The sequence below is a fragment of the Loa loa genome (assembly GCF_000183805.2).
Source record: "Loa loa unplaced genomic scaffold supercont3.65, whole genome shotgun sequence".
Lineage (NCBI taxonomy): Eukaryota > Metazoa > Nematoda > Chromadorea > Rhabditida > Onchocercidae > Loa > Loa loa.
Window position 1 is genome coordinate 175,923 of NW_018108245.1, and position 22,269 is coordinate 198,191.

A 22,269-nucleotide genomic window follows, 5' to 3' on the forward strand; every position below is an offset into this window, starting at 1 on the left:
ATACGAAATCGGAAATAATTCACATTATCGGAAAATAATTCACATAGTATCCATATAGCTTTAGGGAAAGAAGAAGAGGACTTTGTTGTCAGCAATTATTAAATTGTTATTATTTTGGAATTTAATCCAATAACTTGGGAATTTATAGGGAAACAATGCCAACATATTAACGTCATAAAGAAAAAAAGAAGGAAAAGTTGGTAAATGAACGGTCTTATTTTGTTAGACGTGTTTTGTACTTTACTAGCAGACACGGATCAATTTACCCTCCTCCCACTCCCGCTTTTCCCAGGCTTTAAAATGACAACTAAAATATGAAAATCCATAGCATTGAGACGCTGATAAGGCACCCTCCGCTGGGTATATAATGAAGAATCGAACAAAAGGCCAAGTCTTGGAGGAAATAGTCACACTGCAAACAAGGAATGTTTGTTTCTCTTATAGAATATGTAATGAGAAACAGAAAAATAAAAAAAGCTCATCTTATTCACATAAAGGAAAACAGATCTCTCACGAACTCTTCCTGTCGCTTCTTCTCAATGACATTTCTGCATACGTTTATCGAATCCCCGTGTTTTGTGACTTCTCCGACAAAGTCTATATGTTCAGTATATTACAATGGGACTCCAGCAAGACACCGTGAATACTGCTATAACTGGTTAATTACTGCTGTGTATCATTCGAATGTGAAACAATCAACTGTCCCTAATTAGGAGACAGATCAGATACCACACCTCAGTTTTAATTCCTATCATCAACAAAAACAAGTAATTGATAAGATCTTTACCAAATCCAGCATTTTTCCACCCACCATACTGGCTTATAAATTGTTGGAACATCTTGCTATTTACTTTCTTTGCACTTACCATGCCGCTACCTTCAATACTATCATCACTTGCACATCATCACAAAGTCTACAAATCACTCAGGTATGCAAATTTTTCATGGTTAACTATATGAAATTTGCATAAAATTTTAGGTAATCTCTTGAGAAAGCAGTATTATCTAAAGTATTATTATCAGCAACTTCTAGGAAAATGTTTACAATATCAGATACACCATATATTTCAGTGACTCCGATATGATCTGATTTGACAGAGAATTTGATTTGGTTCATCTTGGATCGAAAAAGTACAGCACAGAATAATAAATCACTGTACACAATGTGACAACAGAAAACTGCAATCAGCCATGTCACTGAAATTTCACTCCGCCAAACAAATCTATAATTTGATATTGAGAGCTGAACACACTCCTCTCTATTACTCCCGTCCTCCTTCCACTATCATCAATACCAGTGTTGTAGGCAATGACAAGAAGGTTATACTATTCGGGAAATCATTTCATTGTAGTAAATTCAACTTTCTGATTCATTCCATTAGACTTAATCGTTTCAGGCTCAATCTTGCCTAATTCTACAGCAATATCTGTAAATCCAAACCTGATCAAAAGATTAGATTTCTGGTTCGTTACTATATATTACAGTGATAACTGATAAGGATATCTGACTATTCCACAAACTTATCCAAATAAACTACGTCAGAAAATAATAATGCCAGCAGTATGAAATCCCACAGATATACAAAGGGAAATTACATCGATTCTTGCAGAATCTACAAAATTGCCTCTCAAATATATATATATATAATAAACACTTTTTTGATGAAAAGTTCACTGATTCATTCCATAAGTGCAAAAAGTACAAATTCCATTTCCACCCCACGGCCAGGAATGGGCTTCCAGGACTAATAATATTCCTGTCACGTAAGACGGTGAACTCACCCACTCAAATTTCCTCCTAGCTAGACCAAACTTTTAATACCAGCGCTGACCAACCATCCCTGTTAAACTTTACCAACCTTACCAACCAAACAATACAATCTAGGAATCTAGTATGGCAAACTTTGTATCTAGTGTTATCTTGCCACCTGTAATAATGACAAATATAAAGTGAAATGAAGGAAAACAGAGTTTTCCTGGGGCTGAGACCGTTACATATAATCCTGCCGCGATATTAATACCTCCGGACTTTCTCATTCTGTTTCTAGAATGGTCAAATAATTTAAATTGAAAAAAAAAAATGTCTCAATAATGTGATCCTTAATTCGAATCTACCGACAAATCTCGAATAGCATCCACTGATATGGAAGATAAAAAATTATTGCAAAGCTGAATGAATCATAAGATAGAAAGGGAAATTTCAAAACAACCATATAATTAAACCAATAACTCTACTCATCGCTAGTATTGCTACTATCCACTTCCAATTATAAGAACCCGTCACCAACATAAAGGAACCTTCACATTCTCCAGCTTTTTCATCATTAATAATTCTTTTTTTTTAATGATAATTTTTTTGATGGATACGGACGAACTGTCCACAAAAAGACTTCTGCTGAATTGGAATACTGACCGATAGACCAGGGAGAAAAAAAAAAATTCAATCCTCAAGCCTTTAGACCAACAGCACACAATGAACTAAAATATAACACGCTATCCAACACTTCAAATCAAGAGAAATAAATTGTGGGACCGAATAAACCAGTGTTATTCATAAAACTTGTCGAATAAACCATTTTACTTCTGTACAAATAACAGTAAAACCCGTAGATATTAAATGTTTCATGCTGGAGGAATAAACGGATGATCACAAAGACTGAAAAGAAATGCTTTTTTAAAACAAGACAAAATATCATGTTCATATTCACAAAGCAAAAGATTATTAGCAACTAGACGGGTTTATCAGAGTCCTCCTATCCATTTTTTCTTTTCCATTCTAATTACATTTGAGGGAAATAAATGAACATCAACTTAATCAAAACAACTTCTTTCCTTTATTTAAGAAAAACAAGTCAAATCCGTCCAGTAATAAAGTACAATCTGCAAAAAGTTTTAATTTCCATGAATTAAAATGAATTTAACGATGCGTAGGCCAAATTAATAATGAAAACCCTGACAAAGAGAAAAAACAATGGTAAAAAGAGCAAAACAATACAAGGAAACTAAATTTAATCATGATATCGTGAGAAGCGTGCTGAAAAATACAAAGGGTGAAATAGTATACAAAAATGCTAGCAATAAAAAGGCATATCTTCAATGAAGAAGAACTGAAATAACAACAAATTCAAGTAAACATTAATGGGGTAACATGTTAGAATTCAAGTAATTATTGTTCTATTTATCTTGGAAAAATTATTTATTGCAAACAAAAGTACAAATTTATTCACAAATGATTAAAATTATGAGAAAACGATCGTTAAAAAGTAATAACAATGATCAAATATCCTGAGGTAGTAAAAAGGAAAAGAAGTAACACAAGAGCTGACAAATGGAAAACCTGAAGTTATGGGCAAGATAAAATAGTTACATTGCAAAAAACTGCCGTTCAACGTCAGCCGCCATGTCGTCATCATCTGATTCTGACTCAGCAGAGCATGATGATTTTTCGGATTCACTCTCTTCCTCTTTTTCTAGAGCCTGTTTTTTGGTGGATGAAGCACTACTTCCCTCATCGTCTCTTTCAGACCGCCGTTTCACAGATCCATCTTCTTTTGACGATAAACTCTTCAGTGATTTTGCTTCTAGATTTTCTTCATCATTGTCGGATACATCTTCCGATAATGCTTCATCAACCTGAAACGTTAGATAAAATGATCTGCAAAATACAATTGATATTTATTAGAATTAAGCAATACTGAAAAACAGAGGCAAGTTTTAAATTGTTAATATCTGTGCCATTAAAAAAACAACAAAAGGCCTACTTCGTCAGTCATAAGTGACAAGGCTTCTTTACCAAATGTGGGTAACCTTGAGATTTCATCAACTACGATAATGCCACCCTGAAGCTTTTCCGCGCTCCGTGTTTCATCTTTCAACAATTCAAATTCTTTTTCATCCGCCTAAAAATAATGGTTTAAATAAGTGAAATTCAATCTTCTCTTCAAATCCATACAAAATAATAGTAACTGGTAAAAAAGAAACAATTATCATTTCACCATAACGACACTATGGGATGAGTTACTGCACCAGCAATCGTTTTACTGAATGATTATTAAAATGATGATAGAATTTAAGTGTAAATTTGCATATTTAATAAATTGATACCTTTTCCCATCTTTCGACACAGGTAAACAACCACTTAGGATTCACTATATGTATATTTGGTAATTTGTGCGCCTCATGAACTTTTCTAAAAAATGCATAAGTATGCCTATCAAAAGAATTTTCATATAAATGACAGCATTGTGAGAAATCCAAGGAGATAAGGGTTAAAATTCAAAAATTTGTAAGAAATTCACAAAAGTCTATAAGATATTGTTGATCAGCTCTTTTTTGACTAGATCAAATCTGAATAGCTTATGAGATAGTAAAGTGGTAACAGCAGAAATATTATGCCAAGCATTGTTATTTTGACTAAAACAACCTACATATCAACCGAGGACAGAACTGGCTTAATTTAATGGCCGACAATGGTAAAATGGCACAATTTAATAGTCGACAATGGTAAAATTATTCTGGAAAATCCAAAACTAAATCAGTTATGCGGTCCGTTGTCAATAGAGATGCAAACATGCAATTGGGCAAGACATAATGATGACTGCCCATAACAGAAAGCTACAAAGTACTACCAATCGCTCAAAAAAATTTTTTCAATTCCAATTTGAAAGCCAACTATTGAAGCATTACATGCTTACATTCGCTTAAGAAAAAAACAAAAACAAACAAAAGTCGAATTAAAAGCTGTACTAACGTTGTGCCCCATCGTGCGGCAATCACGTGAGTTGTAGAATCACTCACGTTGTCCATAACAACTGCACCAAACTGCATACACAATCGGTATGCTTCTGTTTTCTTAATATCGACACCAACAGGTACAATGCCACTAAGAACTATCGAACAGTCACGTAATACTTGTTTTCGAAGGTAAGATATTATTCCTTTCAAGTCCTCAAATTCCGAATTTCATATCACAAATGTCTGAGAAAACACCCAACAGGAAGTATTTGTAAGGTATATTACAAAAACTGCAAACAACACAGAATTTTCTTAACTGACTTAACAAGTTTCACCATTTTTCAGTGGTATTGAAATGAGCTTGCATGTTACAAATACATATATGGAGCAATACTGTTCCAAAATTAAAAAAATTTGTTGGACCTACCGGGAAACGATTTATTTTTGCACCATCAAACAGCTCATAAAAAGCATTATGTATTTTGGTAAGGACAACTGCAACATATTCTAGTGTTTCATCATCCTCCGATTCCATATCCTGCTCTGCGTAACTGCCAGAAAGAATCGGTTCACCTTTTTCATATCTTGGAGCATTTATGTCACCAATTTCTTTAAAGAATCGATATGGTTTTACCTATAAATTAGGTCTAAACTACACACATTTTACACTTACGAATTTATGACAAAGCTGATGCACTAATGATAACGATGCATTACGAAATTTGTTAAGTTCTCAATCACCTGAATAAGGGCATCTGAGTATTGCCAAACATCAGGTCTATCATCAATCATCACAATCATATGATCACCACAAGGAAATAATGCTTGCATATTTCGTGTTTTGTACATCGCACAAAACAATTCATCGCGTGACAATATCCCTTCAATATTATTTTAAATCATGACTTCTCAGCAAATTTTTGTTCTACTTTTTTAGCATGGAAAATTTCTAAATTAAGAACATGCTTAGCTACTTTCTGACTTTATTACAAAAGGCAAGCCTAAGAAATGACCGTAAATTCAAAAATACTAATTAAATTTTCAGATGAAAAGATGGCAGTGTTTGTTTAACGAAAAATGGTACAGTACTACGCACAAAGTCTAATTTCACACTAAAATAAGTTGTGTCATATGTTCTCGGCATTAAAAAACCTTCCATTTCTTTCATTCATCATAACTGACAGAGTGCATTAGAGAAAGAACACTGGGAACTGATAGATCTTTCGAGAACTGTCAAGCAAATTAAATAAGCCAGACACTCTACATACCATATTGTTATTTGTAATAATAGAAGTACAAATAACTAACTGTGGCCAAAATATATCTTATCAGGATCTAAAAACTCAGCGATACGATGCGCGTACTGTCTTTCTCCGTAACTGATTATATGCATTTCATACAGTTCAGCCATACGGCGCAAAAATTCGCGTGCATATGGACGAATTTTGGTGTAGAAATCAGTCCCTTTTAATTTATAATGCAAAACGTCCTGAAGAAAGAAAAATTGTGAAAAGTATTCATGCACAGTAACAATGCAGCATGTATATTAGTCAATACAAAATGAATATTAGGTTGAGTACCAATGCCTAATTTCTCCATGTGGGAACTAATTCCTTTTTTGGTAATTAGCCTGAAATTAAATTTTCTATTTTGTGATTGATTTGAAATACAATTCGCTATGTGATGAAAAAAGAGACTGGAATTGAAAATCGAAACAAATCTTCAAGTCTTCAAACATGTCTTCATGTTTTCAAAGGTTTACCGTATCTTTGTCCACTTTAAAAGTATGATTGGTTGTATGTATGAGTGTTTGGTCCAAATCAACCAACAACACTAATTTGTGTGCTTTTAAAAGCAATTCGCGATCTCGACTGCCTATTTTCCGAGCCAGCTAGAATTACGCTCAAGTACAAAATCGTATGAAATAAGCAACAAATTTCAGTGTAGAAGGATTACTTTTCGATAGTTTAGTGTAAGTGGAAAATTTAGAATGAACCTCATCAGAGACGATCAGTTCAGGAACATGGTGTATCATTGATACGTTCGCAGTACTGGCTTCCGTCAAATTTCCAGAAGTTCCTGGCTTACTATAAACATGCTTTTTAAAACACTTTTTTCTCGAACATCAAAAAATAGTACACGTAAAAATAATACACGATTTATTACATAAAATCAGCAACACTATGTTAAGACATTCCTTCAAAAAAGCATAAGGAATTACTGATTGATGAAAATATATACAAACCTTCTTAAATCCTTACCGCACGATGCGCACATATCTTTGATAACAATTTCATGACTACAACCTCGTAGACTAGCAACAATCATACCTTTTTTAATATCTGCAAAAACAGAAATTAATTCCCAAAATTGAACATTATTTTTGCAAAGCATTTCACTCCGATTAACACTTTTTTTGGATTGCATTTTTAAAGAGTGCAAATTAAACAGTAATTAAAGATGATCCATCAGGTTTTAAATGCAAAGTTATCCACTTATCAGAAGTGGACTTATCATTTCTCCTAAATGTCTTATTGATCTCATCATTACAGATAATAAAGGAAGGAATATTCTAACAATTTACGATATTCACAGATAGAGTACAATTAAACTGTGGACTAAATTCTTTTTATCATTTCTTATCAAATGATACGTTCAATGATAATTTCGATACTTTCTCGACTAGAATTTAAAATCAGAAAAAAAGATCAACTGCTATTTAACTGTTTATCTGTAAGTACAAATAAAGGAGTTAAAAATCATGTATTTAAGTGACATTTAATTTTTAACGAGTGAAACATACTCAATATATATAAATGAAAAGTTCTAAATAAAAATGAACATCAAAAATACTTACTTTCCCTTTTTTAACTGTAGCATCAATAGTAACAACACCCGACACAGAAGTTTTCAATGATTTTTTTTCACCACTTTTGCTGTCGTAAATGAGAAGGACAGTATCAGCAGATACGTAAGCGCCATCAGTAACTTTCCAATTAACCAATTCACCCACCTCATCATCATCAAACAATATATCAGTTTTACTTCCCATATTTCTTACAGCTAAAAAAAATGTTACAGCACCTCTTAGCTTCATTCAATTTGTAAAATACGTCACTTTCCTTCAACATATAATACACGTAAATTCATGGGCTTTGTATAAACGTAATAACTCACGTACTCACTTATGTATATAAGAACTTACACAGTTGTGCAAAGAAATTTAATAGTTCATACATTTACATATAAATGATAGGAAGAACGCATATTAAAAAAAAGTGATAAGTGAGACAGAACAGTTTACAGATATGATAATTATAATTATAGTAAAGTCTATTACGTTCTAGACCGCGATATTTCAGGACATTCCTAAGCAAGTGTCATAATTAGAAGCTGACAAAAACAAATTATAGGGGACAGATTTTGTAAATGAGAAGTTGTAGATAATTTTAAATAGTAATGTATTTCCAAGATACTGAAGGAATGATAGATGAGATAACTGAATTGTACATCCAAAAGTATTGGCTTTTCGGGAACTTCTCACAATATCATCAATTATTATTTCAACGTCAAACAAGAAAAGATCTATGAAAAGTCCGTCAACCAAAGTGGAACCATTGTCCATCGACCAGTACAGTCGCTAACCTGAAAGGAAGAGATATCAAAAATGTAATTTGGCAGAGGGAATCGGGAATATTAACTGCGGAAGATCGGATAATATGGAAGTAGAAAGGAAGTGCATGGAACAGTGCATTCCGAACAGCAATGTGGAAATGGTGGAATAATCGAGATTACTTCCAACATTTTAACCTATTCTTAACTCAATCCTTCTATCACATCTATACCGGGCAAATTATTCCTTTATATAATACATACCTGTTTATATTTTAAACCTTACGTGTTCATCTATTTTTATGTTATATGCTATTCATACACTTGGAATATTACCTTCAGTTGAAAGAGATCGGGAATGTTAAAATATGTTCAGATATGGGGAATTGGTTACATATGTTAAATGGTCTTTTGCATAACCCCGAGGTTACGTGATGTCAGTTACATGTCCTATCTCAATTACACATCCCACAAAAGTTTAATGAACACAAAATAGGGCGTGAGAAAAAAAGAAGACTTTAGTGTGGTATATTAAAATCTTTCGCAAATCGAACATGATCCTACTAACATTTGAGTTTTCACCAGATATTGGTCAATTTGCTAGATATATTTGCTGTGTCTTCTAGAAATCCCGGGGTTTGTCGGGGTTGTGTGTGTATGTGTACTGTCCTATTCAATAATTTCCTATTTTGAATGACATATTGTTTATTTCTCTGCAACCCTGTCTTCTCATCTCATCTATTACTCAAAATTCTCCCTCTACATTATGACTCTTATCTGTCTCTCCATCTTCCTGTTCATCCTTCTCTCTCTCTCTCTCTCCATATCTTTACTTTTTTATTCTTATTCGTCTCCATCGAATTGTGGGATACAATAAAAGCGAAATGTTTACCCCTAAATTTATGAAATTTGAACTGTTTGGTCAATTTAAAATGCAAACTAAAAAGAGAAAAAAGTGCATTGCGAACTTATTTTATAGCAATTCAAAGCTAAATTAAATTTATTCTGTCGGGAAGTAAACTTCATTTAAATTTCGATTAAAAATTGGTAACAAAGAAAAAAAAAGAAACTATGAGAAGCAATGCTTCTTATGAATGTTTTCTCTTTCTTTTAGATCGTTCCTTCCAAAATTCCAAATTAATTTGGCGGAAGTAACATGGAATTGTATATATGGCCATCCGATTTTGGATTACCTTCGATAGACTCTCGTTGTCTTCAGTTTATGGTAAGGAACTGTATGTTCTCTTATAAGTAGATTATGTAGTCTAGAATTTAAAAATTTGAATTCAAATTTAAAACGAAAATTGGAACTCCGAGATTTTTTGCAGTCTCTTTTGCTTTTGGGACAAAAAGGAAAGACAGGAAAATTGATCAATTTGATAATTTTAACAGGCATGTGCCAAATTTTGTGCAGCACCGGTATCCGTGATTCCTGGCTGGTCACCATGGAAAAGTCAAAATGGTAGGTTAAATTTTGCTAAATAAATTTTCTACTGATTCCAAAGAGGTCTAATTTAATTTAAAGTTAACTTGGAACCAATTGAATGTTGTTTTAGGTGAGTACCCAATGTTTATTGATCGGAGTAATATGATCGAGAAAATTTATGACTTCGATAAATTTGCTGACATGTTGAGAAAAAATGGTCAGGTATGAACGTAGTAATAATGGTATTTCCAATACTAAATCATTTCTTAATTTTGAAAAGATATACATCACTGATAACAGTTAGCGATATCAAATACCTTTTATGGATTTGTGATTCTAAGTCCTGTATTTCACATTTCAACTATGTTCTTATATACGAGGATACATTTCCTAGTACTGTATGGGCAGAGATTCCAAAATGTTGAACAGCCTATAATCCATCCATATATGATAGTTATTGATAATGAACGATATATTATTGGCAAGAAATTGAGAGACCGATCGAGATTCATACATTTACACACAATTGCACAATATATACACACACACGCACACACGCAATCTTGATAGATACTTTTGGTGGGAATAAAGTCAGCATAAAAAAAGTGTATAATCGTGTATGTATATTAACATTGTAGAAATTGAAATGAATAAAAGGATTTCATTTAGTATTTAAAAAAGAACAGTTGATGAAAATCTTACTTATAAAAAATTAATTGTTGTTATTTGAGGAAGTTGTGCTGGATAGCGAATTAAGGACGAGTGAGAAATGCGAATTTGAAGCATATTCAAGTTTGATGCATCGGAATTTCTATCCTGCTGAGGTGCGAACCACTTCATAATTTGATATTTTTCGTATTAATTCACGTAATAGATTATTGTTTCTTATAATTGATCTGAATCAACTTAATTGATCGAATTCAACATTATTATTTCGAAAAGTTATGTCTTGATGTCGAACAGCAAGTTTTGATGATGTGTTAGAATATTTCTGGTTTTTTCCTCCAAAATTCAGACTCTTTATTTCAGTTGCAATTCCTTTGGCTTGATCCTTATAATTACTCGGCGATAACGCAGCAATGGTATTCAAAGCAACTACCATTTGGTTATAATTTATATTACTTGGAGAAACGTCGCAGACGTGCTCAAGCCTACCTTTCGGCTTGCGGACGTAATGAAACACAAATTATTCATGACGCCGTAAATACGATCAATTTTTTAGAAGACAGACTTGACAGTAAAAAATACTTCTATGGTGATAAGTACGTAATAATCAAACATAATCTATCATACTTAATTCCAAGTTATCTATAAATAAGCGAAATTATATACATATTCCAAACTTTACTTTAAATATATTTTATGTGTTTGATATCATTGTCCATTCACTGTTTTTTTTTTTCAGACCAAGTTCCATTGATGCTTTAATTTTCGGATATTTGGCACCAATCCTAAAACTACCACTTCCATCGGATCGATTACAGCAACATATAATGAGTTGTCCGAATGTTGTACGATTTATCGAATCTATTATAAGCATATATCTACCACTCAGTGAAACCCAAATAAGGCAGCAAGCTGCTCTAAAGGTCATCGTTTGGCGTTGTTTCCCATGAATTGCTTTAGATATGGGGTTACGCTTCTTATTAAAGAATGGTGTTTAGGACAAATGGAATAGCCGACGGCGTCGTGCACAAAAGGAAGCAGGACAGATGAATTTGCGGCGGACTACAGCGAAGGAGCAGCAATCATCAGTAAGTTTATGAGTAGTCAGGTAAATATAGAAAAAAAAAAGAAATAGGGACAAAAGTATAACGATGTTGGTGAAAGTCGTTGTAGATTCAAGGAAATGATTAGGCGTTGAACCCTTCCTGCGTTCTATTTCTAGCCTTCTAATGGCTGTAGATGCAGTTTTAAAGTCAAAAATAAATTTATGTTCGTAATGTAATCATCCTCATCCTTCGATGTTTCTAAGAGAGAAAAACGGGAAATAAATTCAATTAGGACATCATTTCGAGAAGTCTGAAAGCTCAGGGTCACGAATCAGGTCACGGAAATACTACTTGTTCTTCATCATGTTTTTCAGGGTCCAGTAGCTGAAACGATCTTCTTTGCTATAGGCGCATTGACTTTATCGGTGTTATTTGCTGTGCACTGCGGTTTAGTAACATTTGGTGTGGTGGAAGAAGAACCGCAATTCGAAATGCTTTGAAATCGTCATTGTATTCGTTATTTTTGTCTTTAAATCCGTTTTATTGGCGTAATCATTGGCATAAAGCAGTAACATTTTACATGAGCTAGCTTTTTCTCAGCTAATACATGAGCTTGCTTCACATGAGTTAGCTTTTTGGGTTACTATAGAGGATCCCTCCTATGTTTCATATTTTATAGTTTTTTTTGATTATCCTATAATTGCTACGAAATTGATGGGTACCGTCTGACTCAGGAATAGTTTTAGGATCAGATCGTTCATTGTGTAAAGATTGTTGATAGGGAAATAAAAATTTTACCCTTTTTGATGTTTATAATGATTTCGAAACGATAAAACTCAAAAGTTAAGTTGATAACATCCTTTCAATTCTGGTAGAGTAGTTTTTTTTTTTAAAGTATTACATGCAGTAAATCACTGAAGTGTTACGTATTTGCGATAGACCAAAAACCCGTATTTGCAATAGACTATGATCATACTTCTAAGTCGTCTTAAAAGGATATTCGGAGGAAAGGAGAGGGAGGGAATGGAACACGATATGGGAATACGGCATTCGGCATTACTTCAACACTATCCGAAAACGATCGTAATTGATGGCGGAGATCATAAATTCGTTAATCAACAGGCAATTTAGTAGGCGTGGCGTCGCGGCATTACGGAAAAGATTCGTCGTGTGTTATCCATCCTTTGATTTGATCCATCTATCCAGTCATCCGTCCGTCCTTCCATCCGATGCGATCGAATGAATACAAGGTTGGATTGTGGACTATTCCTCTTACCAACTGGTAGCTGTGGTTGCTGTAGTTGTTGTACCGATAAATTCGTGCTCTTCGACCTTGCTAAAGCAAAAAAATGGAGGACAAGGTTAACAAAAGTGGTATTTTGCATAATTTATTAGCTGGCTATTCCGCATTTCTATTCAGTTATCCGGGTACCATCCTATTTGTAATATCGGTCGTAACTACCATCTTACCTGCAACCGTATTATTCTTTAATCCTTTACAAATTAATCAAAATCCTGAAACTGTAAGTTTTTTTCCTCCGTTTTTTCTTATTTTTATTCTTTTTCTTTACACATTTTAACTGATTTTTTTTTCCTTTCATATCTGATTGATACATTTAAAAGTAATGCATTCTTTCTGCAAATTCTTCCTTTTCAATTCCATTCATTAATCAATCTTCTTTTTTTCTTTGTATTTTAATTTTAATTAAGTAGCCGTCTTTAGCTTTACATTCGAAATTACTTGGAAGATGCTTGTTTTAGGCTCATTTTTGAATGGAAAAATCAGTTTTTTTTCCCACGAAAAAAAAGGTTGATGAAATTTCGAATTTTATATTTACGGTTAAAGAGATACTGCTGATGATATCTGAAATAGAATAGTGATTGGAAAAGAAATTCTCACATTGGTTGAAAAAGAATTTTGGCCTGGAACAAATTATATAGAAATATTATCGGAAAGATTAAAGTTCAGTTAATTTCAAATGGTTCCTTTTAAAAATAGGAAAAATTTTAAATAACACAGTCCTCATTCATTTCATTACATTTCGGTTTTTATTTTGTTTAGTTTGACAAATTTTAATTCATTTAGCGGTCATCAACCATTAAACTTTACCAACAATTCATTGATCGAAATATGATCAAAGAATGAATTTCTCATACAATTTAACCTAAATAGGAAACAGCGTAAATGTGATAACGGTAATATCACTAAATGATATTAAAGCTAAATTTGTGTCCAAATATCTTCACCATTACTTTCTTAAAGACTATACTAAATTTGCCATTGATGTGTATGTGCAAGTTTGCATTTACCCATATACCGGGGTATATCATTTACAAAGACAGGGTAGGGGAAATGTCGACGTATATGTGGGTTTGTGTATTCGCCACTTCAATAAATTTTAAAAGATGTCATTGAAAAGTGAAATTGAATCCACTCATTCAGTAGGTGCCTGACTGCTAGGATTTTACAATATGTCGATTGAAACGATACAAAAATATAAAATAGCCTTTTATAATGGAAGTTTGCTGAATGAATGTATTTACCTGATTTTCATGTGGGATTGGGGGAAAAACAATGAATTGAATTTCACTAATAAAATCCCATCTATCAGTGAATTTGAATACTTGAATTGATTTCAAATATTGATAAAATTGTAGTTATCGGAAATAAGCAGTTGCAGTTTATAATTTTATGCTATCTAAGACTAAAATATCTTAATTTTTTCTCTTCCTGAATTTTTCCAAATATTTTCTTATAATTGAAATATAAATTATAGAAATTAAAAAGAAATAAGTTATTTGCTATGATTTATTAAATCAACCCTTGAGTATATTTATATTGCGGTATATCTAGAAGATGGGAGAATTTGCTAGTATGGACAATACGTTTTTTTTTTTATTTGACGAGTAGAATATTGAAAATCACCAATTTGTATACGACTAATTACCGTCATATTGAAACTTTCCTTAACATAACTTCTAATCTTTCTAATTATCCATCACGTATTTTTTTTCCTGATCTTGGCCTGAAATTTGAAGTTTCTCTTCAAATTCGAAACAGATTATTTAAATGAGAAAAAAAATTGTTGGCGGGTTCCGTTATCCCATGCTATTCAAATTTTAGAAAACAGATGTGAAAGAGAGAGCCATTTAGTTTTATTTTTTAGTAATTATACTTAAACACGGATGAGGTAATAAAAAAAATTCTCTGGAATAAAAAATAAGTATAAATGGAATAAGAATCACCAAAAAAATAAAAATTTGCTACCAATAAGTAAAAAAATATCGGTATTTATTAGTATTATCTCCATACATATATGCATATATATGTTAAGAAGTACATGAATAGTTAACTAAATTTTGTTTAAAAATATCATAATATCATTGAAAAATCAATTAAAAATTCATCAATATTTACTAGGGATGATCAGTTTGCAATGGATTCGGGAAATTAAAAGGCTCTCAATCTTCAGAAGTGATTTCCAATATAAATTCCAATTATACCATATTCATTATATCATCCAATCAAATAGCAATAGGATATAATCATTTGATTGATGGAAGATATCTTCTTTTCAGGGTTTCGATACACGTGATACGGAATATTCAGGACAAAGACTAACGTGGGAAAAAGTGGGATGGAATATACAAATGGGTAATCGGGTTGTCCTATCAAATGCGACAAAAGTAGGGAGAAATCGTTTAAAGCGTTCTTGGGCTGATGAATTGTTGAATACTTTTGGTCAAGTGGCATGCTATGAAACGGCTATTCCAGGAAGTATGCTTTGTTTTCTCTCCTCTTCTCAGGCTAAAAATGCATGTATATTCCTAGCATTAGTTTAGGAGAAGCATTAGTTTAAGTTTTAGCGAGGATCAGGCTCTCAGACTAATAAATCATGTTTAATGCTTGAAAAGAATTGTGGATAGAAGAGACTGTCAAAGTAGCAAATCAACCGCCAATTCCTCCTCTGTTTCCGATTTATTTTAAGCTTTCAGGAATGTCTTACTGTAATCAAATCGAGTTTTACGGAAATGAACAAAATAAAAAAACTATTTTCAATTTGTCATCAAGCAAAAAGTATATATAACGGAATGATGTTTCTTTTCGAAGAATGGAAATTTTTTCGAATTTTTAGAATTCTTTTTAAATGAAATGAGAAGGTCATCGAAATCATTGGTTTTTTTGTGATAGTTGGTGCTATGCTGAAGTGTGTTTAATGCAAAAAGGAAAAATTTCTGCAAATTTTCCACAATTTTCAAATGCAATTTTTTCAAATTGGATTAATGATTCTTCCTAAAATTAGAACAAAATTATCCCATAAATATAAAATTTCCAGTTTTTCCCAGCAGTGATTTCAATTTTTCCACCTATATTTCAATTAACAGCTAATTAAACTGGAAACGAAAGTTAGATTCACATCTCGAAACATTTCCAGTGGATCATTTGACACAATTCGTCGTGGAAGTGAACTCCTATGATGACTTATTTGACCTTGACTACCTCAAAATGCTATGTTCATTGCATACCTCTCTCAACGATCAATTACAATTATTTGCCAATATGACACCATACAGGTTTCGGTGTTTTTTTTTTTTATTTTTGTTATCCTTATGATACATTTGAATCAAATATTTCTTGCATTAAAAACCATCCCTCATTAATTCATAATTATTCGTCGGGGATGGGGAATGGTGGAAAGAAGGAAGGAGGGAAAGTCAAACTGAAACGTAATTTTCATACGTAAAATTGCTTTTGAAAACGGAGAGTGGAGAGGAGAGAAAAAAAAAACCCCTGTACTTTATAATGCTGAAGGGATAATTTTTACCGGTTTTCCATTAAAAAACTGGAATGTGATATGGATAAATTGACAAGAACATGTCCTGATAATGATCAATTCATGAAATTGTCAACTTTTGCAATGCCGGAGGCATTTCAGTAATCTATTGTTATTAGTTTTACATTTATGACAAGATGACCGTTATAGGATTGATTCCATACCTTTCAGCAATTTTATCCAGTTTAATTCACTTTAAACTTCGAATAGCCGATTATTATCTTTTTACTACCATTTATTCTTTGATTGGAAAATTGAAAAGTTTCAAAAGCACAAAGATTACATTCTGATAATTTCCCTCTTTTAAATTTCTCATATTTCAATAATGATAAAATCAATGAAATCTGCATAAATTACTGTATTTTTCCACAGTCCTATGAAGATATTTTTCACAGAAAAACGTTATTGAAAGAGTTATTAAACCTTAGGATCAAAGGTCATTCAGGATCATCTGAATAAAGAGTTAAAGATTATAAGTGAAAACCATTTCAAATGTATTTAGGCGAACATGTTTATCTAACATACTAAAATCGAAGAAGGAGAAAGCTTTTTTGTTCATTTTCAGGAAGTTATGAACCGAAGTCGTCCACCAGTTCTTTCTTTTTTATTTTGATAAATGACCCATTGCCAACAAAATCCTCGACTTCTAAGGTTATCGGGATAATTGATTGCTCGAATTCTAGACAAAGAGATAGGCATATTCAAAGAAAAAAAAGATGTGTACAACTTTTCTCGAGATTATAGGCATTTTTGTCAGGAATTAATCGGGAATTCTCCATCTCTCTTTAAATATTAAATATTAAGGTTCTGAACTTTCTCGAGTAAAATTTGGATCAATAATTAGATAACCATGAGGAAAATGACCATTTAAAAGCATATTATTCGTCCACAAAGAGAACAACCTATTTCTGCCGATACATTTAGAGTTATAGCAATTTAAGCGATATTTTGCTGAGAACGATAGAAGAGTCCTGCAGTTTACGATCAATTGTACTGTGAGAGCCATTCATATAAGTGACCATTAAGATGACATCTGTCCTGATATGAATATAGGGTAATGAAGGTAATTATGTTATATTAGATGTAACATTTGTACAGCCCACTAAATATTTCACACCAGAGTTTTAGGACATATACCCATATATTAGAGGTCAATGCGGTGTTGTTCCAAAGAAAAGCAGTTGAATAGCAAGCAAAAAGGGAATTGAAGGTTGATAGTTGAGAACAGATAGAAGAGGGAGGTAAAAAGAACAAATTGGATGACGTTATCACCAGTACTGCATAAGACCACAATGACCATCAGATACTTCTGGCTATTCTGCTTCCAGATTGGAATCAGTAGAATCAATTAGTTAGAAAGACCAGTATCCAGTTATCATTTCTTCTTGTTGCTAATATTCAAGATAATTGATATCAGCAAGGAAACGTGAAGAGATGACGTTTCCGAGTTTTGAGACAATAAGTGCACGTCAAGAGTTTTAGTACTTCATTTGGACTTAATGATAATAAAACAAAAATAAAGATAAACGAAGAGGCAAAGAAGACAAAATGATAAGTATCTCTGAATTCTCAATCCTAAAATTCTAAACTTAAAGAGACCCAGAGTACCAATCTACTCTCTGCTATAAATACTATCAGTACTGGACATCCATCGTATAATTCAAATTAGAATCTGCAATTCTTAAATCATTAAGAGATATTGAATTCTCTTTTTATATTACTATTGTTCTTATTTTGCCATTATCTAATTACTATTATCCAGCTACTCTCTGTCACCTGTTAATGTCGTATGATGCACTGGATTTACACTTTAATTTTCAGTTAACATATTTATCCTTTACTATAAAAAAAAAAAAAAAAAAAAAAAACTGTGTATTACGAACCAAACCGGTAACATATTCTGGATTTCTTTTATGATGACTTTGAGATTCTAATATGCTACTATCCTTTTTTTAGGAATATATGGAGCTTACCGAACTATTTGTCGTGCTTGTCACCCAATCTTCTGACCAATTGTTCATTCCTTGCTGACTACGATGTACAGTCTGCTCATACTATCATTGATTACTGTCGATTATATCGTCGTGAAATCATCAACTGTCGTCGGGATTGTTATTTGGATTGTCCTCGTTGCTTGAATGTTCCCAGGAACTGTTCCACTCAGATGATTTTTGACATATTTTATCGAATTTTACCGAAGAATCTGAACGCAAAACCGATCTATATCAACGGTTTCTTGCCAATTTTTACATCATCTGGATATCGATCACAAGGTTTCTATCAAGGAACCATACAACATTACCTGAATTTGCAAGATGCTTTCAGAAACTTTTCCATGAAACATCGAAAATTCGTATTAAAAGGTAAATGAAGTGATTTGTGACCGTATTTCAGAATAATCAATGAATATCAATCATCATGTTTATGCTAGAAGCGTCGCGTTTTTATTCTTTATTTCATGTAATTTTTTAAATTTTCAAAATTAATTTAGAAAGTTGTTGAATGATTATCTGTAATAAAATGAAATGTGTATCTGATAGATTATAAATATCTGCCAATTGGATATGGCTACATAGTTATCACTACAATTTACTAAATTTATTACCTTTCCATTATCATTTGATAGATCTAAAGTGAAATTGTAAGAGCAATACCTTTCTTCACTAACCACTGATATCATTTGCGCCTTTCAGGATTATCAATGGATATCAAACGTGATCTTCTCTATGATGGTGCCAAACGTGATTCTCTCCTTGCTTGCGGTGCTGCATTTACCGTATTCCTAATTGTCTTCTTATATTCACTTAATATTTTCTACTGTATTACGGTTGCTTTCGTGCTATTTGCATCAGTTCTAAGTGCTTTAGCGGTATATTCCTTATTTACGGTCGATTTTCCACTCCTAAATTTGGTCATATTTGTCCTTCTGCTAGCAATTGGCTCAGATGATGCTTTCATATTATTGAATTCATTTCCGGAAGATGTGACATCACAAGGTATTCATCACTGTTTGTCACATACCGCCAGTGCTATGCTATTAACTTCCTCATCAACAGCTGTACCATTTTTTACCAATATTCTTAGCAGTGTTGTTGTCTTTCGGTTAGTTTTTTTTTTACAATTAAGCTTTCATCATGGAGTTTCAAGTGAAAACTTTAGAAACTTTCTTGAATTTTGAAAATTCGCTCGAACTGGAACAAGTAAAATTTTGAAATGAAATTGAAATTTTCAAAAAATTAATTTTATATATTTTTATCTTTCTTTTTTTCTTATATATTAACATTTTGTTGCATAATTGAAAGAGATATTTTAACACTGTGTATTTCATTTCGATGAAAATAATTTGTAAGACGGAAAAGAACTTGTCACCGTCTAGTTGCAATGTCACAGTATCTCATTAGTTCTGAAACTCCTGGCACAATCGATCTGTCTTAAATATTTGAAGAAGATTCACTCTTTGCAGATGTTTTGGATTATTTGCCGGTATCACGTTGGTATTCAACTATTTGCTGGAGATATCACTTCTTCCAGCAATGCTTATATTCCAGGATCGTTACATTCAACGCTGCATATCATGGCGTATATTTTCTAAACTTAATTATTTAATGCGTGATTTGCTACCCTTTGTTATCATTTCGGGTCGTTACATTTGGATCTTATCTTTAACTGCTGTTGTTGCTGCTATGACCTATCTGACCTATGCTAATCTTCAATTCCCACCATATAATCCACTACAACTTTTCACTGATTCCAACGAACATGAATGGTATGATAATAATGCGGAGAAGAACTTTGAATTTGTCGCTAATAAGCTTCAAATTCCTATCGCTGTTCGATTAATTTGGGGCTTGACACCACGTGCTTCACAAAATATCTTTCAACCCGATAAGTTAACCTCAGTGCAGCATGATCCGAGATTTTCACTACGAAATATAACCGATATACAGGAGCTAGCATTAAAGCTACGTGGTTACAGGAAACTAAGTTTTGTTAATCATGAAAGCCAATATTGGCCAGAAAGGTAAAATTTTCTTATAACATGAAATAAAAGTGGCACAAAAATTGTTGAATATAAATGTTAATTTGAAATAAAAATTTTAATTTAAATTCCTAAAACCATAATATTTACGTTTACATATACATTTCAGATATCTTGTTTGGAGTGGTAATTTTACCTGCGAACCATCTAAAGTATGTTGTAATCTTTCTGATTCAAATTTTCATGAGAACTTGACAGACTACTGTATCCGGCTATCAACATCATATCTTTACACGCAGTATAACGATACACCAATATATGACAATACTACTTTCAACTTAGTTGGTTATACGGCATTGATACCAACACAGCTCAAATATTCACATCGATTCAAGAATCTATCTCATTCCTTTGATCTATTGCGACATTCATTTACTAATATGAATCATGGTAAGTTTGAAGGAATCTTAATCTATCAATACATACCACAATTCAGTAACCTAAAATTATTGGACTCCTTTAATTGCACTCATTTCTTCACTGTGATTACTTCGAGGTATTTCTCCATTTGCATTAGGACATTCAGAAATGAAATAGAATGGTTTTCCACGATTCTATATAAAACTAATTGGTCAGTGTGCTGGTCAGCATGTCTTATACTGGTTTTCATAAGTGCACACATCCACATTAATCGAAATGTCATTCCAATTGCGTTTAATGGACGCTGGATGCCTTTTTGATACTAATACCATTTATGCACAATCTAATGGGCAAATTATTGCAGGTGGATGGTATACTACAGAGTGGACATTAATTTGCATATGGTTTGATTTACTAAATTCGATAATTACCGATTGTCGTCAATCCTTGTTTCTGTCCTTTTCTGTTGTGGCGGTTTTTGCATTTCTTCATCTACGCATTAAATCACTGATTGCATTAACTACAATCTGTTGTATCGTCATTGTAACGGTCGGTTGTGTGACAACACTAGGCTGGGTGATCGGTGTTCTCGAAGCAATCATTCTGGTACTTGTCGTTGGTTTATCATTCGATTTCACGCTACATTATGGTGCTTCTGTACCAAATACTGGTTGCGGTAAGCATCGTATTTGGCTGGCAGCTCGTAAATCGGTAATTCCGGTCAGTTTATCCGCTCTGTCATCCTTTGCCGCCGGTAGTTCAATGTTAATCGCCGAAACACATGCTTTTCATCAAGTATGAGTTTTTTCTTCTTTTTCGAATTAAATTTATTAAAATTAATTTATTAATCTTGGTTTTGTTGAATGGAAGAATTTTTAATTTAGATTTACAACTAACGAACAAATGAAAAACCATGAAAGTTACCATATGAAAAGTCAATTTCTATCACAAGTTCTTAGTATGTCTTTATAGAAACTGAAAGTTTCATTCAGGGAAACACCTTCAAAAGTAAAAAACACTTCAGGAAGACTCCAAACTTAATATGGAAGTAATGCGCATACATGAAAAGCTTCAAGTATTTCAGGTTGGTGTATTTTTGGTAACATTAGCCAGCGTTAGCTGGCTTTTTGCGACATTCTTCTTCTTGCCGCTTCTATCCTTTACATTGCAATCAAACGTGAGCTGTACATTGTGTCGAGAAGATTCCACCATGCAAATTAATCTACCGATGAAAGAAAAGTCGACCTTCATGTAACAGTTATTTGAGAAATTGGATGATGCAAGACGCAAAAGTTTGGAACGCTTAAATCAGCCATGTAAAATCTATTTCTTGTAAAGGTATCGATTGCGGTAATATTTTAGAACTTTCCGGAAATATGCACAAAAATTTTTTTCTTTTTTTCTAAGAAGTAACATTAATTCTATCTGTGGAATATATCCCATTCAAAAATAAGACAGTAAACGGAAACGAAACAGACCGGACAATTTTAGCTACGTCATCGAAGTTCTTCATATTTCTTGGAGATTTGCTGAGAAGCATCAAAATAATTC

At 32.7% G+C, this 22,269-nt stretch overlaps 4 protein-coding genes across 4 annotated transcripts; 3 read left to right on the top strand and 1 right to left on the bottom strand.

Moving 5' to 3' along the window:
- Positions 1-452: 452 nt before the first annotated feature.
- On the top strand, positions 453-1,433 carry LOAG_00539 (hypothetical protein; the record flags this gene model as incomplete). The annotated part of the gene is made up of 3 exons (XM_003136079.1): positions 453-658; positions 797-929; positions 1,398-1,433. 3 exons carry the CDS (start codon positions 453-455, stop codon positions 1,431-1,433), a joined length of 375 nt encoding a protein of 124 aa, XP_003136127.1.
- Positions 1,434-3,034: 1,601 nt separating this feature from the next.
- On the bottom strand, positions 3,035-7,803 carry LOAG_00540 (hypothetical protein). Its single transcript, XM_020445467.1, has 11 exons — positions 7,592-7,803; positions 6,980-7,076; positions 6,731-6,821; positions 6,497-6,625; positions 6,043-6,223; positions 5,476-5,615; positions 5,162-5,368; positions 4,751-4,947; positions 4,105-4,189; positions 3,762-3,899; positions 3,035-3,633 (listed from the first exon to the last, which is right to left on the bottom strand). The coding sequence occupies exons 2-11, from the start codon at positions 7,060-7,062 to the stop codon at positions 3,364-3,366; spliced, it is 1,521 nt and encodes a 506-aa protein (XP_020304079.1). The 5' UTR covers positions 7,063-7,076; positions 7,592-7,803; the 3' UTR covers positions 3,035-3,363.
- A 1,651-nt stretch (positions 7,804-9,454) lies between these two features.
- Positions 9,455-12,141, top strand: LOAG_00541 (hypothetical protein). The gene is made up of 8 exons (XM_003136081.2): positions 9,455-9,571; positions 9,739-9,808; positions 9,903-9,994; positions 10,504-10,596; positions 10,802-11,034; positions 11,178-11,361; positions 11,437-11,526; positions 11,859-12,141. The coding sequence occupies exons 1-8, from the start codon at positions 9,503-9,505 to the stop codon at positions 11,982-11,984; spliced, it is 957 nt and encodes a 318-aa protein (XP_003136129.1). The 5' UTR covers positions 9,455-9,502; the 3' UTR covers positions 11,985-12,141.
- A 2,994-nt stretch (positions 12,142-15,135) lies between these two features.
- Positions 15,136-21,991, top strand: LOAG_00542 (abnormal chemotaxis protein 14; the record flags this gene model as incomplete). Its single annotated transcript, XM_020445468.1, has 8 exons — positions 15,136-15,262; positions 15,921-16,059; positions 18,276-18,682; positions 19,013-19,421; positions 19,783-20,340; positions 20,468-20,748; positions 21,083-21,513; positions 21,803-21,991. 8 exons carry the CDS (start codon positions 15,136-15,138, stop codon positions 21,971-21,973), a joined length of 2,523 nt encoding a protein of 840 aa, XP_020304080.1. The 3' UTR covers positions 21,974-21,991.
- Positions 21,992-22,269: the final 278 nt, after the last annotated feature.

Bases quoted from the DNA above. Each gene is read 5' to 3' on its own strand.
- LOAG_00540 (XM_020445467.1), bottom strand. From the start codon at position 7,062: ATGATTGTTGCTAGTCTACGAGGTTGTAGTCATGAAATTGTTATCAAA. The intron at 4,190-4,750 runs GTTAGTACAGCT...TGCATTTTTTAG, and splicing joins GCCGCACGATGGGGCACAAC to AAAAGTTCATGAGGCGCACA. The intron at 3,900-4,104 runs GTATCAATTTAT...CATTATTTTTAG, and splicing joins GTGTCGAAAGATGGGAAAAG to GCGGATGAAAAAGAATTTGA.
- LOAG_00541 (XM_003136081.2), top strand. From the start codon at position 9,503: ATGGAATTGTATATATGGCCATCCGATTTTGGATTACCTTCGATAGAC. The intron at 10,597-10,801 runs GTGCGAACCACT...TCTTTATTTCAG, and splicing joins GGAATTTCTATCCTGCTGAG to TTGCAATTCCTTTGGCTTGA. The intron at 11,035-11,177 runs GTACGTAATAAT...TTTTTTTTTCAG, and splicing joins AAATACTTCTATGGTGATAA to ACCAAGTTCCATTGATGCTT.